Source organism: Girardinichthys multiradiatus, chromosome 15 (genome assembly GCF_021462225.1).
Source record: "Girardinichthys multiradiatus isolate DD_20200921_A chromosome 15, DD_fGirMul_XY1, whole genome shotgun sequence".
Taxonomy (NCBI): domain Eukaryota; kingdom Metazoa; phylum Chordata; class Actinopteri; order Cyprinodontiformes; family Goodeidae; genus Girardinichthys; species Girardinichthys multiradiatus.
This window is the reverse complement of record NC_061808.1, coordinates 39,536,610-39,551,268: the sequence shown is the minus strand read 5'-3', so window position 1 is coordinate 39,551,268 and position 14,659 is coordinate 39,536,610. Positions and strand designations below refer to the sequence as shown.

The 14,659-nt window shown below is 40.3% G+C and overlaps 1 protein-coding gene across 3 annotated transcripts in view; it reads left to right on the top strand.

Moving 5' to 3' along the window:
• Positions 1–14,659, top strand: part of LOC124882053 — a 42,042-nt gene that overhangs the window by 19,609 nt on the left and 7,774 nt on the right. For 2 of the 3 annotated variants that reach the window (XM_047388178.1, XM_047388181.1), the window contains 6 exons: positions 151–1,110; positions 1,885–1,981; positions 2,096–2,203; positions 2,808–4,172; positions 9,718–9,840; positions 10,539–10,667. In XM_047388178.1, coding sequence (XP_047244134.1) covers positions 151–1,110; positions 1,885–1,981; positions 2,096–2,203; positions 2,808–4,172; positions 9,718–9,840; positions 10,539–10,667 — 2,782 coding nt within the window. The remainder of the gene's footprint in view (positions 1–150; positions 1,111–1,884; positions 1,982–2,095; positions 2,204–2,807; positions 4,173–9,717; positions 9,841–10,538; positions 10,668–14,659) is intronic. The other variant, XM_047388179.1, reaches the window with a different exon arrangement.

Here is a 14,659-nt window from a genome sequence, read left to right as displayed (position 1 = left end):
ACATGCACTGCTGGTTTTATTGTCTTATCATGTGAAACGATGGACCCTACAACGTATCTGTCACAGTACCTTTGTTCTCACCAACATCTCATGTGAGTTTTGTTTTCTAGTTTTTCTGGACTGTTTCTCTCAATTTTCTTTTTTCATTAGGTGCATGATCCTTAGGAATCTCCTAATATCTTCTGGACCAGTGTCTGTGGAGCAGCTTCAGCTTGCCCTCCAGTGGCAGTATGAGTTGTTGCGTACCAGCCATTTCGATCTGAACTCTGAAAGCATTGAAGACAATAGGTTGTCTGATTTTAAATGGAACCCTTCCCAGCTGAACCACACAGCACATGAAAGCAGACGAGAAGCAGGGAATTATGCTGCAACCTTGCTCTCACCTTCAGCTTATGGGCTGGTCTCAGCTGATTGGAAACACCCCTCTGTCAGCTCATTTCACTCTGGTTATGGTGGTGTGGGGAGCACTCAGCTGGAGTCTTCAGGAAGAAAACATAATGTGGAGAATTTACCAAAATTAATGGGGAACTCTGAACTTATGAGAGCTGCTCCAGGGCAGGCCAACATTCACGAGGAGAGCATCTCCAGCATTTCTGATAGTGAGCACAACCCAAAGGAGTTTGGCTCAGGCGCTGCGGCAAACTTCTCCAGAGCAAGCATCCAGATTATCCCTGAAGTAGAAGCAAAATCCTTGAAATCTGAGATCAAGGTAAAGCGCACAGCAGCACCGCCTACAAATCCCTGGCTTAGCCTGCCAGTCGATGATTTAAAAAATTCATACACTGTCACCATTAACCCAAAGCCAACTCCCCAAAAGAAAGAGGCCTCATGGAAGCAGGGCTCCATTACTGCTGACCAGGAAAGTAGGTCTTCAGAACAGCTCACACAGATGAAGGCTTTGAGCTGCACAGAGCCTAGAGAACCACAAAGCATAGACTGGATTCTGCATACTCCCAGTGGTTTGGATGATCCTGAAATGAGCCCTATTTGCAACATTCTCTCCAGCACAATTACTGATGGGAGAGACAAGTCCATCTGTGGCACAGAGGAGGTTCCTACTCTTCTCTGGGATTCCTATGACCTACATGATGAAAAGCCAGAAGCCGACGGGTAATATTTTTGACTACATGCACATTTAGGGATCCCAGGTTTTATGTGCTCTACAGCATTACATTCTTTTCCAGGGATGACTGACTTTGACCAACATTTCCATTCCAACTTTCCACATTTGCACTTTTTTATAAGGTTGTTCTTGTTTTACCCTAATTTAAATTTTGGGAATATAAACTTGAGACTATCCCATTTGCCATACAGTTTAGCCCTGTTTGGTAATGGAATATAATGCTTTCTCACAAAGAGACAATCATGATAGTCTTGGTTACAATGCTTTAAGTCATAAGTGAGAAAATTATAAATACACGTGATCGTTAGGATGGGGATAACTATAGAGAAGAGATGTTTGTTTTTACTACAAACTGATCAACCAAAGTACTGAAGCATGTTGCCTTACAATATTCATAAAATTGTTGTCCTTTAGACCTCTGTAAACTTTGTCGCCCCCTACAGACTACTAGTCGTGTTTCCCTTTTTTTTAAATGGAACTGAAATATCGGCTCCCCCTCAAATGGTGTTAGTTGATCCACTGTGCAGGGTGTGATGCTGGAGAGACATGGCACTGAACTGTATAGATCAGTATTTCTAGGCACATTTTCAGAAATCTTCTGTACTGTTACTTGTTGCATTACAGGATTACTAGAATTTTATCCCAATTACAAAAGCTTCCAGTGGAATTGTACTGATGTCTTCACTATGGATCTCAAGACAGCTACAGGATTGTTTTTGAATCAAACACTGGGTTTGCTGAAGTGTTTTGTTTGTTTTCAGTATGATGGATATGTCATTGATTGATTGGGAGGTGAAAGAGCAACAAAATCTAAGAGAGGTGGAGAGAATATTAAAAAAGGCTGATGGGATACTGGAGGTAAATGATCCAAAGTTAAAACTCCAAGCCTGGATGCTACAACACAACACACATCTCCAGGATTTGTCTTGATCTCCCAGTAAATCAGATGAGTCATGTGTATTTATTTTGTAGGAGGAAGAGGATGTTTTGGCTCAAGAAGCTGTGCTGGATGCTCTGCTAAGAGCCGGAAACAAAAACCATCTGTGGCCTGTGTGGCACAGCAAAGAACGGCTAGATGAGGTATTTGAAAAGCACGTGTTAGATTAGGAATGCAAATATATGTCACCATTGAAATAAAACTGATAAGCAGAAATGAAAAATAAAAATGTATTCTAACAATTTCTGAAAGAGACTGTGTCTTGAGCTAACTTTGATATTGTAACTTTTATAGTATGAAAAGAAACCCTTATGTGTTTAGGGTTATGATGCCTAAACACATAAGTTATTGTTTTGGCTCAGAACTGATCGTTCAGGAGAGAATTTAATGTTGTGTGTGAACAGTTAGGCTGATAGCTGTTGACATTTATCTGAATCATTCAGACGTTATCCCCACGTCACTGCACATGTTGGCTTCATAGATGTTAATTGGGTGAGTCCTGTTTGCACATTAGGCCTTTACATCTGTTTAGGAAGTATGGTACTGTAAGGTAATTGGATGAAGGTCCTAATGTCAGAGATGGCTTTCTGTGTTGAGGTGTGTGAATGTGTGTGTACAGTAGATAAGCCTAAGATAAAGCATCAGGGTGATTATACCCATGGCACTAAAGTATTATAGTTGTTAAAGCCTTTGTGAACTTGCTTGAAAATATTAATAATTGTTTTCCTAATACTGCATATTTTCCAGGCATCCATTGAGCTGTCTGAAGTTGGTGTTCTTAGCTTTGAGGACTGCCTGCAGCCTGGCGGATCTAACCGGCCTAATAAAGTTTTATCGACTCAGTCTATGAGAAAAGGTGAAGCTTGTTCAGATGATGATGATGATTTCTGCTCTGAAGCTCATAACACTGAAAGACAGTTCAATAGCTGGCTGGACCTGCTGAATGAGATGAGGAATATTCATGTCTTTGATGAACTGATCATAGAAGAGAACCTCAAAATCCATGACCTGAGACGATGCAAAGGAGGCTCAACCAAACAGCCCTCAGAGAGCACACCTTGTACCTCACAACATTCATCAGTTACAAACCCAGAAAGTGAAGTGTTCTGGTTACAACTGGAAAGGGAGAAAAGAGAAGTGGAGGAGCTAGAGAAGAGTTTGGATGAAGAACCTGAACGTCTAGTCAAGGCTCGAGAGTCCAAGAAGTATTTTGTAACGGAGCAGTGGGAAACGGACAGCGGAGAAGATGCAGAGCCCACTGAGCTTCTGTCAGAAGGTTCAGAAAGTGGATGCAATGCTGCAATGCAGGCTCAGGCAAAGGATGTTATTAAAGAGAAACCATCACTGTATCAGGGTCATAATGTTAGTGACTCTGATAGTGAAGTGTCCTTATGTGACACTAGTAGAATTTCTAGTTTTTGTGATTTGAAGGAGTCATCTGAGGCTGTCCAACCTCAAATTGTCTGCAGGGAAGAACTGAATGAAAGTACTCTATGCAGTGCAAAAAACAAATTAACCTCTGAAATGCTGCAGCATGAAGGAGAGTTTTGTCCAAGAGGAAAATCAATCCCTCTTCCTCTATCTGAGCCAGAAACTGGTTCACTTCCTGTGAACAGTCCCCCGGCTGAACATGAAACCCCTCGAACCTCTAAGACATGTGAATCAGCTCCATCCTTACTTGCTCAAGATCCTGACTATGCACTACTTGATTTAACGGCTAAGGACTTTGGTGTTTTATCTAAAAGTGTGACAATAAATGGCAGGAAGAATTGTCTCAGTCCAAATGTTAAAGAACAGATTAATAACAACAATAATAACCTTTTAGTCAATGGAAATTGTGACGAGAATGTTTCTGAAATGACTAATATATATAAAGAGGATCCCTCCTTGGTGCCTGCTGGCTTTCTACAGACAGAAGCGCAGCAAACGAAGACAGATCTACAATCGGTGCTTCAAATGGGTCCCAATCAGCTGCAGGAGTTTGACCCAGGTGGAAAAGAAGAGCTGAATAAAAACTTTCCTGATGGGGTTCAGAGCTCTGACTCTGTGAGAACATCAGACAGTGTGGCATATCGGATGCAGACACAGTTTTGGGAGGACAACATTATAGAGGTACTCGACTTTGCATCTTCGTTGTTGTTTTGTACAGATCAATTGGTTTAAAAGTACCTAGACACAAATTGAGTTCTTTCTGCGTTTTGGTTTTAGCAAGGAGGATCATAAAGTAGCTATTTGGTCTGCTTCCAGTATGCTGAGTTTTGCTTGGGGCTACATCTCAAAATATTTATTTATTATGGCTTAAAGATAATAAACACCCAAAATTGTCAGAAAATTAAAATGTCTCCTGATCCAGGAGTACTTTCTATGGGAAGAAAAAGTAAATGTTAACTGAGGTAGGTCCTTTAGTTATTTCATCTAGAAAAAAAGAACAGAAGTAAGTAGCTATGTCTAGGAGAGAGAAAGAGTTAAACACTGAAAGACAGGCCCATGTGGGTCATCGGTAGAGGGTGAGCATTAAGTTGCCAGCAGAAGCTTGGACAATGCCCCCCTCCAGAAAGGTGTCACAGGTAGACACAGTCAGGCCAGGTGTAGCTTCTAGGAAGAGAAAAGAAAACATAAAGTTAAAAGCTGAAATAACAGCAAATAATGCGAGATTTGAGAGTAGTGTGAGAATGTAGTGAAGAGAGTGAAAGTGGTCATTGTCCTCCAGCAGCCTAAGCCTATAGCAGCATAACTACAGAGATGGCTCAGGATAACCTAAGCCACTCTAACTATAAGCTTTATCAAAAAGGAAAGTTTTATGCCTAGCCTTAAAAGTAGACAGGGTGTCTGCCTCACGGACTAAAACTGGGATCTGGTTCCACTGGAGAGGAGCCTGATAACTAAAGGATCTGCCTCCCATTCTACTTCTAGAGACTTTAGGAACCACCAGTAAACCTGCAGTCTGAGAACGAAGTGCTCTGTTAGGAACATATTGACCAATCAGATCTCTGATGTATGATGGAGCTAGATCGTTAAGGGCTTTATATGTGACAAGGAGAACTTTAAATTCTATTCTGGATTTAACAGGGAGCCAATAAAGGGAAGCTAAAATAGGAGAAATATGATATCTCTTTAATTTTCATCAGAACTCTTGCTGCAGATTTTTGAAAAGATTTTAACTGCATTTTGTGGACATCCTGATAGTAAGGAATTACAATAGTCCAGCCTTGAAGTAACAAATGCATTAACAAGATTTTCAGCGTCACTCCTGGATAGGATATTTCTAATTTTGGCAATGTTCCGGAGGTGATAGAAGGAAATCCTTTAAACCTGTTTAATATTGAATTTAAATGATATGTCCTGGTCAAAAATAACACCAAGGTTTTTTTACTTTATTACCGGAGGTCAATGATTGACTAAGCAGTTTCTTTTTTAAAGACTCCGGTCCAAAGACGACAACTTCTGTCTTGTCTGAATTTAAAAGCAGAAAATTTAAAGTCATCCAAGTTTTTTGGTCTTCAAGACATGCTTGTAGTCTATTTAACTGGTTGGGCCCATCAGGATTTATGGATAAGTAAAGCTGAGTATCATCAGCGTAACAGTGAAAATTTATCATTTGCTGCAATGAACAAACTGGAATCTGTCTGACAAATAAGATGCCAACAGCCTAGTGCCGTTCCCCTGATCCCTACAGCATATTCCAGCCTTTCTAAGAGAATATTGTGATCAACTATATCAAATGCAGCACTGAGATCTAACAGGACAAGTACAGACACAAGTCCATTATCTGAGGCCATAAGAATATCATTAGTGAGTTTCAGCAGAGGTGTTTCAGTGCTATGATGAGCTCTGAAGCCTGACTGAAACTCTTCAAACAGGTCATTGCCGTGTAAATGCTCACACATTTGATTAGCAACTATTTTCTCAAGAATTGTAGATAAGAATGGAAGATTGGATATAGGCCTGTAATTTATTAAATCATCTTGATCAAACGAAGGTTTCTTAAGTAAAAGTTTAATTACAGCTACCTTAAAAGCTTGTGGTACATATCCATTTACTAAAGATAGATTAATCATATCTAAAATGGGGCTGGTAATCAGTCGGAAAACTTCCTCAAATAATTTGGTTGGGATTGGGTCTAACATACAAGTTGAAGGTTTAGATGAAGCTAATATTTCTGATAACTCAGGAACCTCCACAGGATCAAAACAGTCCAAACACAGATCAGGTTCTACAGTTACTTCCAATGTTGTCTCACTTGCTGAGGATGAAGTAATTATCTGTCAAAGATTTTCTTTTTAATAGAAATTTTATTTAAAAAGAATCCCATGAAGTCATGACTCTTGAGAGCTAAGGAAATGGATGACTCAATAGAGCTATGACTCTGTATAAGTTTAGCAACTGTACTAAAGAGAAACCTAGAATTATTCTTGTTCTCTTCTGTTAATGATGAGAAATAAGCTGTTCTGGCTTGGTGAAGTTTCTTTTTATACAACAGTAGGCTATTTTTCCAGATTAAGTAGGAATCCTCTAGGTGTGTAGAGCGCCATTTTCTCTCCAATTTTTAACATTGTACTTTAAAGTACGCATCTCTGAATTAAACCAGGGAGCCAGCCTCCTATGAATAATTACCTTCTTTTTCAAGGGGGCTGCGATGTCTAATGCATCACGCAATGATGAAGTAACACTATGAACAAAATAATCAATTTGTGAAGGGGAAGAAACAAAATTATTGCCCTCCACTGTGTCTTTCAGTGATAATGAGGAAATTAAAAGTGAAACAGATTCTTTAAAGGTTGCTACAGCTGATAATGATTTACTATAATGAAATTTTCTTTCACGTGTGGAGTACTCGGTTAAATTAAACTAAAGGTTATTAAAAAATGATCAGACAGGACAGTATTATGAGAAAATGTTATTTCTTTACACTCAATGCCATATGTCAGCACAAGGTCCAGAGAATGAAGACAAAGGTGGGTAGGTTTGTTAATGTTTTGAGCAAAGCCAATTGAGTCTAAGATAGCATTAAAGGCTATATTTAGGGTATCACTTTCAATGTTAACATGAATGTTAAAATCCCCCACTATAATAACCTTATCTGTATTTAACACTACAGGTCCTTCTCAAAGAATTAGCATATTGTGATAAAGTTCATTATTTTCTATAATGTAATGATGAAAATTTAACATTCATATATTTTAGATTCATTGCACACTAACTGAAATATTTCAGATCTTTTATTGACTTAATACGGATGATTTTGGCATACAGCTCATGAAAACCCAAAATTTGTATCTCACAAAATTAGCATATTTCATCCGACCAATAAAAGAAAAGTGTTTTTAATACAAAAAACGTCAACCTTCAAATAATCATGTACAGTTATGCACTCAATACTTGGTCAGGAATCCTTTGGCAGAAATGACTGCTTCAATGCGGCGTGGCATGGAGGCAATCAGCCTGTGGCACTGCTGAGGTCTTATGGAGGCCCAGGATGCTTCGATAGCGGCCTTTAGCTCATCCAGAGTGTTGGGTCTTGAGTCTCTCAACGTTCTCTTCAAAATATCTCACAGATTCTCTATGGGGTTCAGGTCAGGAGAGTTGGCAGGCCAATTGAGAACAGTGATGCCATGGTCAGTAAACCATTTACCAGTGGTTTTGGCACTGTGAGCAAGTGCCAGGTCGTGCTGAAAAACGAAATTTTCATCTCCATAAAGCTTTTCAGCAGATGGAAGCATGAAGTGCTCCAAAATCTCCTGATAGCTAGCTGCATTGACCCTGCCCTTGATAAAACACAGTGGACCAACACCAGCAGCTGACACGGCACCCCAGACCATCACTGACTGTGGGTACTTGACACTGGACTTCTGGCATTTTGGCATTTCCTTCTCCCCAGTCTTCCTCCAGACTCTGGCACATTGATTTCCGAATGACATGCAGAATTTGCTTTCATCCGAAAAAAGTACTTTGGACCACTGAGCAACAGTCCAGTGCTGCTTCTCTGTAGCCCAGGTCTGGGGAATGCGGCACCTGTAGCCCATTTCCTGCACACGCCTGTGCACGGTGGCTCTGGATGTTTCTACTCCAGACTCAGTCCACTGCTTCCGCAGGTCCCCCAAGGTCTGGAATCGGCCCTTCTCCACAATCTTCCTCAGGGTCCGGTCACCTCTTCTCGTTGTGCAGCGTTTTCTGCCACACTTTTTCCTTCCCACAGACTTCCCACTGAGGTGCCTTGATACAGCACTCTGGGAACAGCCTATTCGTTCAGAAATTTCTTTCTGTGTCTTACCCTCTTGCTTGAGGGTGTCAATAGTGGCCTTCTGGACAGCAGTCAGGTCGGCAGTCTTACCCATGATTGGGGTTTTGAGTGATGAACCAGGCTGGGAGTTTTAAAGGCCTCGGAATCTTTTGCAGGTGTTTAGAGTTAACTCGTTGATTCAGATGATTAGGTTCATAGCTCGTTTAGAGACCCTTTTAATAATATGCTAATTTTGTGAGATAGGAATTTTGGGTTTTCATGAGCTGTATGCCAAAATCATCTGTATTAAGACAATAAAAGGCCTGAAATATTTCAGTTAGTGTGCAATGAATCTAAAATATATGAATGTTAAATTTTCATCATGACATTATAGAAAATAATGAACTTTATCACAATATGCTAATTTTTTGAGAAGGACCTGTAAATCAGATAAAAGGTCTGAAAACTGATCTAAAAATTGAGAGTTTCTGGTGGACTGTTCAAAACAACATACAGAAGTGGTTTTAGTGCTTTGCAATTTGGATGAGGAAAACTAAGGATTAAATATTCAAAAGAGTTGTAGCTATTGATTGGTCTGGGACTAATCAATAAATTGGACTGAAGGTTTGGAGAACTAATAAATTCTGCCAGATTCCTAGAAAGAAGAGCTGCTGGATTCCAAAGTGTGATGGATGTCTCTCCGTCTATTCCATTAAAGTTAAACGAAAGTAATTACTTGAGTTATGTGTAAAGTTGTAACTCAACAAAATTAGCTTATTAGCTATTAGCCACCCAACACAACATGTTCAACAATTAGCAGCGTACCTAATTACAAACATCTTGACCTAGTGTTACATTTTGACATGTACTTAAATTTAGTTGTAAAAAAACACAGATCATCCTGTATCAAGCACCCACAACAAACAACACGATTAGCATGTTTCACTCTCCCCTCGTGCACACTGACAGAAAAATTACTTGACTTGAACAGTGATACCTCATGCGGCCACCAGATGAGGGTGTTTTAACACAAAAACATAATTACTCACCACAAAATAAATGATTTTCTTAAAAATTTAGGGACAGAATACTATGAGATTCTAATAGTTACATTTTTCACAGTATTCTAATTTTGTGAGATGTTAAATTTAGGGTTTTTAATATATTTGAACCATAATCAAAATTACAAGAAATAAATGCTTGAAATATTTCATCCTGTGTAAGAAATCTGAGTTTGACTTTCTGAACTCTTGAGATGTAGCTGTGAATACTACAGATGCGAAACAGACTTTATCTCCTTGCTTGGTTACCTAAAATGGTTCACTTACATTCACAGAAAAGGGAAGTGATAAATCTTAGAACTAACATGACCCATAGGAAAATGGGCTACATTTTCTGATATGGAGCATTTTTCTTCTTCTGTTTTTATGGTTGTAGATTGCAGATTTTAAGACCCCTGTAGTATTGGATATAGGATCTGGTTTGATGAAAGCAGGATTTGCAAATCAAGACATGCCAAACATTATGTTCCCAACAATAACAGGGGTGCCAAAATATGAGGTAAGCATGAGTCAGTCTGCTTAAATTATTTGTCATTGGGGGGCATTTTCTGTGGTCTTCATGTGTTCTGTAGTTGTCATTAAAAGCAGCTGGTTAGATATTGTAGTAGCAAGTCCTTGTAGCCTTGTAAAGCATGTTGCAGCCCAAACCATTTAATGTCTTGATTTTCTGCTTGTATGTCCAGCAGTGTAATCAGGCTTTAACTGATCACTCTTTATTAAGATGTAAACTAATTCTCTCCAGAGGAGACTGATCATAAACTTAATGGTTGTAGCTGGATGAGATTAAGAATAGATCAAAGCAGAGTGTCAAATCTGTTTTGGTCTATAATCTGCAGCTCAGAGTTGAGTCTAAGGGGTTTTTCTTCCCTCCACTAGCCAACTTCCACAGGAATTTGGATTATGGATTAAAAATAAAGGTTGAACAGAAATGGGTTTTTTAGTTCCTGTGGCAGAAAATCTTGGTTAGCCAACAAGTTTCCAGGTTTTCTCTTAACATACTGTTTGTCATTTTATATAATTGGACAATTAAGCTTAGGCATCAATGCCTTTGGTCTTCTTTATCAAAGTCTGCTGGAGGATTAGAAACGGTGTGGACACTGGACAAAGGTTTTGCTTACCTAGCCTTCACATGTGTAAGAGTAGCTTTATATGTTAAACTGTCTGTAGATGTTGAACTGAATATTTTTGTCTTTGCAGGAAATAATGAATGGGTCCCTGGAGAGGGAGATCTACATAGGTCATGATGCTCAGCACATGAGGGGGGTTCTGACTTTGAATCACCCCGTAAGGAATGGAATCATTTGCAACTGGGACGACATGGAAAAAGTAGGATAACATATGGAATGATTGTTGAAAAATGCTATTTTTATTTGTCTAATATTAGCAGGCTTCCCATTTAGATTTCATTTAGCACGGGGAAAAACAATGTGTTGCCATATGTAAAACCTAATAAACCTAAACAACAGTTGTTATTTTTGGCAGCAAGCACTTCCATCAGGCTTGAGTGATAACTTGCAATAAGTTATTACAGTGCTGTGGACTGATTTTTGCCTACTCTTTTGTTTGTAGAATTGTTTTAGTTTAGCCACATCTGTGGATTTTCCAGTTGAACAGCCTCTTTAAGGTCATGCTAATGCATCTCAATTGAATTTGTTTCCATACGTTGACTTGGCCCCTCCAAACTGCACTGTGCTGGTGTGCGTCAGATTATTGTCCAGTTGCATAACCCAAGGACGTTTGAGCTTTAAGGTCATGAACTGAATTTTATAAATTAAAAGAAACCAGTTTGCCTTAGAAAATGAGGTGATGGCCAGTTTACCAGGGAACACTGGTGGCAGTGATGAGTTTTAAATCTGACAGTTTTTTTTAAGCAGACCTTTAGATTGTATCACCAAAGTCAAATATGGGAGCTATGTCCTTTTTTTAACTAGAAGTTGTTTCCCATAATTTGTTGAAGATTTGTTATAGCAATGAAAACTAGTTCGTAATTTGTCGTTTCTGACAGGACTTTTGTGTAACACACAAATGAGTGTTCTGTGGAGCCAGATACCTAGGGACAGTTTATTACAAACTCCATTTCAGTGCCATTAAACCGGTGCCAAAGTTCTGTTGAAAACAAGACTTATCAGCACCAGGGAGGGGAGCTGGGTGAGCTTCTGGTGGAGAATCTTTGGGTTGATGGTGTTCAAGGCCGAGCTAAAGTCCACAAACAGGATCCTGGCAAACATCCCTGGATAGTCAAGATGTTGAGAGATGAAGTATGGTCCCAAGTTGACTGTATCATCTGCAGGGAATCGCTTTAGGCGTGAGTGGGATTTGAGTGAATGGGTTGGAGGTGTGAATTGCTGTTTTTTAAACCTGCAGAAGAAGCTTATGAGGCCATAAATGTATATGGGAATTAAGTTGGGCCTCTGCAATATAATCAATATACATATGAAATGGTGTTGGAACCAGTATCATCTATTGTTTTATTGCAAACTTTAATGTCTTTGGTATTAAGCCTCTCTGGTAAGAAGGGATAGTGCTGTATTTAAACTGCAGATAAATCAGGTTTGACCATTTTTTAAAAAGACCTTAAAGTGCTGCGTTCTATTGGAGCAGATTTGGTAATGGGCTAATATCATGACACAAAAATAAACATGTAAACTAAGTTTACATGAATTGTGAAATATTCCAAAGTAATAATTAATAAACATTGAGTTTAAATAACTCAGACCACAAAGCTACTTCTCTGCATTGGAAATTTATTGGAGGCTCAGGGTTTGAATACACAAGGAAATACTAAAGAGGAGACTTCTTTTCCTCTGAAAGCCCCAGGATTTTGTTTTTACCCAGGTAAGGGGAATCCCAGGGAATTCTGTACTTAATTTTTTTATTGCTTAGAGAGGCCACGGACCGTTTGTTTAAATCAGCCCAAGACACATGGGGAAGTTGTAAAGAAAACTGCAATACGCCATGATTCCAGCAGATGGCATTGTTCCTATACTCCATTTAAAAGTCTTTTGGCTAATAAGTATTTTTTTGTTTCAACTGAAAAATTATAAATAATGAGCAGCTTTAGAGTTATATAGTTGATTAATTTCTTCCATTATTCCTGAAGATGTACTGGATCTGTAAGGAGCAAAAAGTTTAAAGCGTTACTTTATGTTTAATCCTTTACCATTCTGCAACTGGCCAAAGTTGCTGATTTACAACTGGATGCTCCATTTCAAATAAATACTAAACACTGATTAGCACACGTATTTCTCTTTTATTAACATCAGGTAAACTCATATCAGATAACTATAGAAAATGTTTTCAGTAAAAATTGTTTTTATTAGAAAAATAAAAACAAAAGTCCGGAAGTACAGGGAATTGAAACCTTGACTGTACAATCATAACCATAATAATATTTATATAAATTAGAAGATGTGTAGAGAGTAGAGCAGAGGGTGCCCTGGGGAATGGGAACTGTGGTCTGTCCTGTCTGCATAACACTATAAAAAATTTCAAATATTAAAGATTTCATACTCCACTAAGTTAGGTTTATATGAAAAGACAATCTTATAGAAATGTGTATTTTTTATGTAAATGAAAAATTTTAAGTGCTCTGATCATCATGAAAATATTTGTCTTACTGTGGCAAAACAGTTTATAATTAATTCCTAAAACAATTTAAGATGTCAGATTTCCAGCAAAAAGTATTCTGTTTTATTTTCTGATATCACACCTGTGACACACCGGATGACCACAGAGGCTATATACGTCTAAGTCATCCCAGGCTCTGTTCCTTATTTCTTCTTGCGTGCTGTTCGGTGAGCTTTGCTTCCCCGTTGCCTGGGCTCCCTGTCACTTGCTGGCTGGAGTTACAGTATTTTCGCCCTCCTAGGGCTGCAACGGGCTGATCTTAGTGAAGGATTTCTGCAGGTAATTTGCTGTTTGTTGGTGACTGTAGTGTTCGTGCCCCCTCTTCCAGCTCACAGCTTCTTGTTACTGTGTCTGTGGTGTTATTGCAGCTTGGCCGCTGTTAATTTGGCTCTATACCTGGTGACTGCAACGGTGTCTGCTTTTCATAGTTGTGCTTGGCCTCTTTTTGTTTGCCTGCTCTGCTGTAGTTGTGATGCCGGCGTTGCACCGCATGCTTTCAATTGCAGCATCTTGGTCTCTTTTCGTTTGCCTGCTCTGCTATAATTGGTGACCGCAGCGTTAGCGCCCCCTCTCCCGATTTTAGCTTATTTCCCCATCTGAATTGGGGTGAGCCTTGTTTTCAATCTTGGACATGGATGGCTCCTGCTGCTGCATGGATTGTGGGGCTTCGCTTCAGGCAGGCAACGGCCATCACCTGTGCCCTACCTGCCTTGGGCGTGATCACCTGGTGGAGATGCTGTCTGAGAATCCCTGCATGAACTGTAGTTTCATGCCCCATGCGTTGAGGGTGGCTCGGTTGGCCCAGTTGTGCCGTCAGGATGATGCTGACCTCCCGCCCTTTGGGAAGGTGGCCCCCCTCAGGCTTTTAAAGTGCTGTGGTGAGTCCACAGTCTCTGTGCCCCCCTCTAGGAGAAGTGGGCCAAGTCTGACCAGGGCCTGGCCACAAGGGTTGAGTAGTTGTCGATGGAGTTAGCAGAGAGTCCTCGTTGCAAACGCGTCATGCTGGGCTCTCTTCCCCACCCATGCCTGATTTCTCTGCGGAGGAGGATGTTTTGTCTCTGGCTGCGTCGGCCTCTCAATTTAGAGATGACAAGGAGGCGCAGTCCTCCCAAGCCTCTGAGACAGGCTTGTTTTCTTCGCAGAGTGCAGTTGGTGAGCCCAGTGACAGCTCTATGCAGGAGGTCATGTAAATGGCCTTGAGGCAGCTGCAGCTGGAACTCCCGCTAGGAGAGGAGTCTGTCTCCGGAAGTACCTTCTTTAGGCACGGTTGGCCTCCTACTCACTTTTCTGTCCCTCCGTCAGAGGAGTACATGAGGGAGTTGCACACCTGTTGGCGGGAACCAAGGGCGTTGTCACGTCTCTCCACAAATGTCCGATGCCCACATACTCAATGTCGGGTTACGGATGACCTGTGTAAAGCATACAATTCAGGAGTGCGTGGTGGCCGCCTTGGCATTTCCATGGCACATCTCATGTTTGCCCTCTCTGCATCCCTTCAGGATGCTGGTGGTGCAACTGCGGTAGTTGGGTTGCAGGCCTTTGTGCTGATAACCAGAGAGCTTGGCCATGTCATGTCTTTTCTCGTCCAAGCTCGTCGACAGGGGTGTCCCAGTGGTTTCGGGGGAGTTGTTCGGATCAGCAGCCATGTAGGCGCTGGAGCGAACAGTTCAGGTTGTTAGGTAGTTAGATGA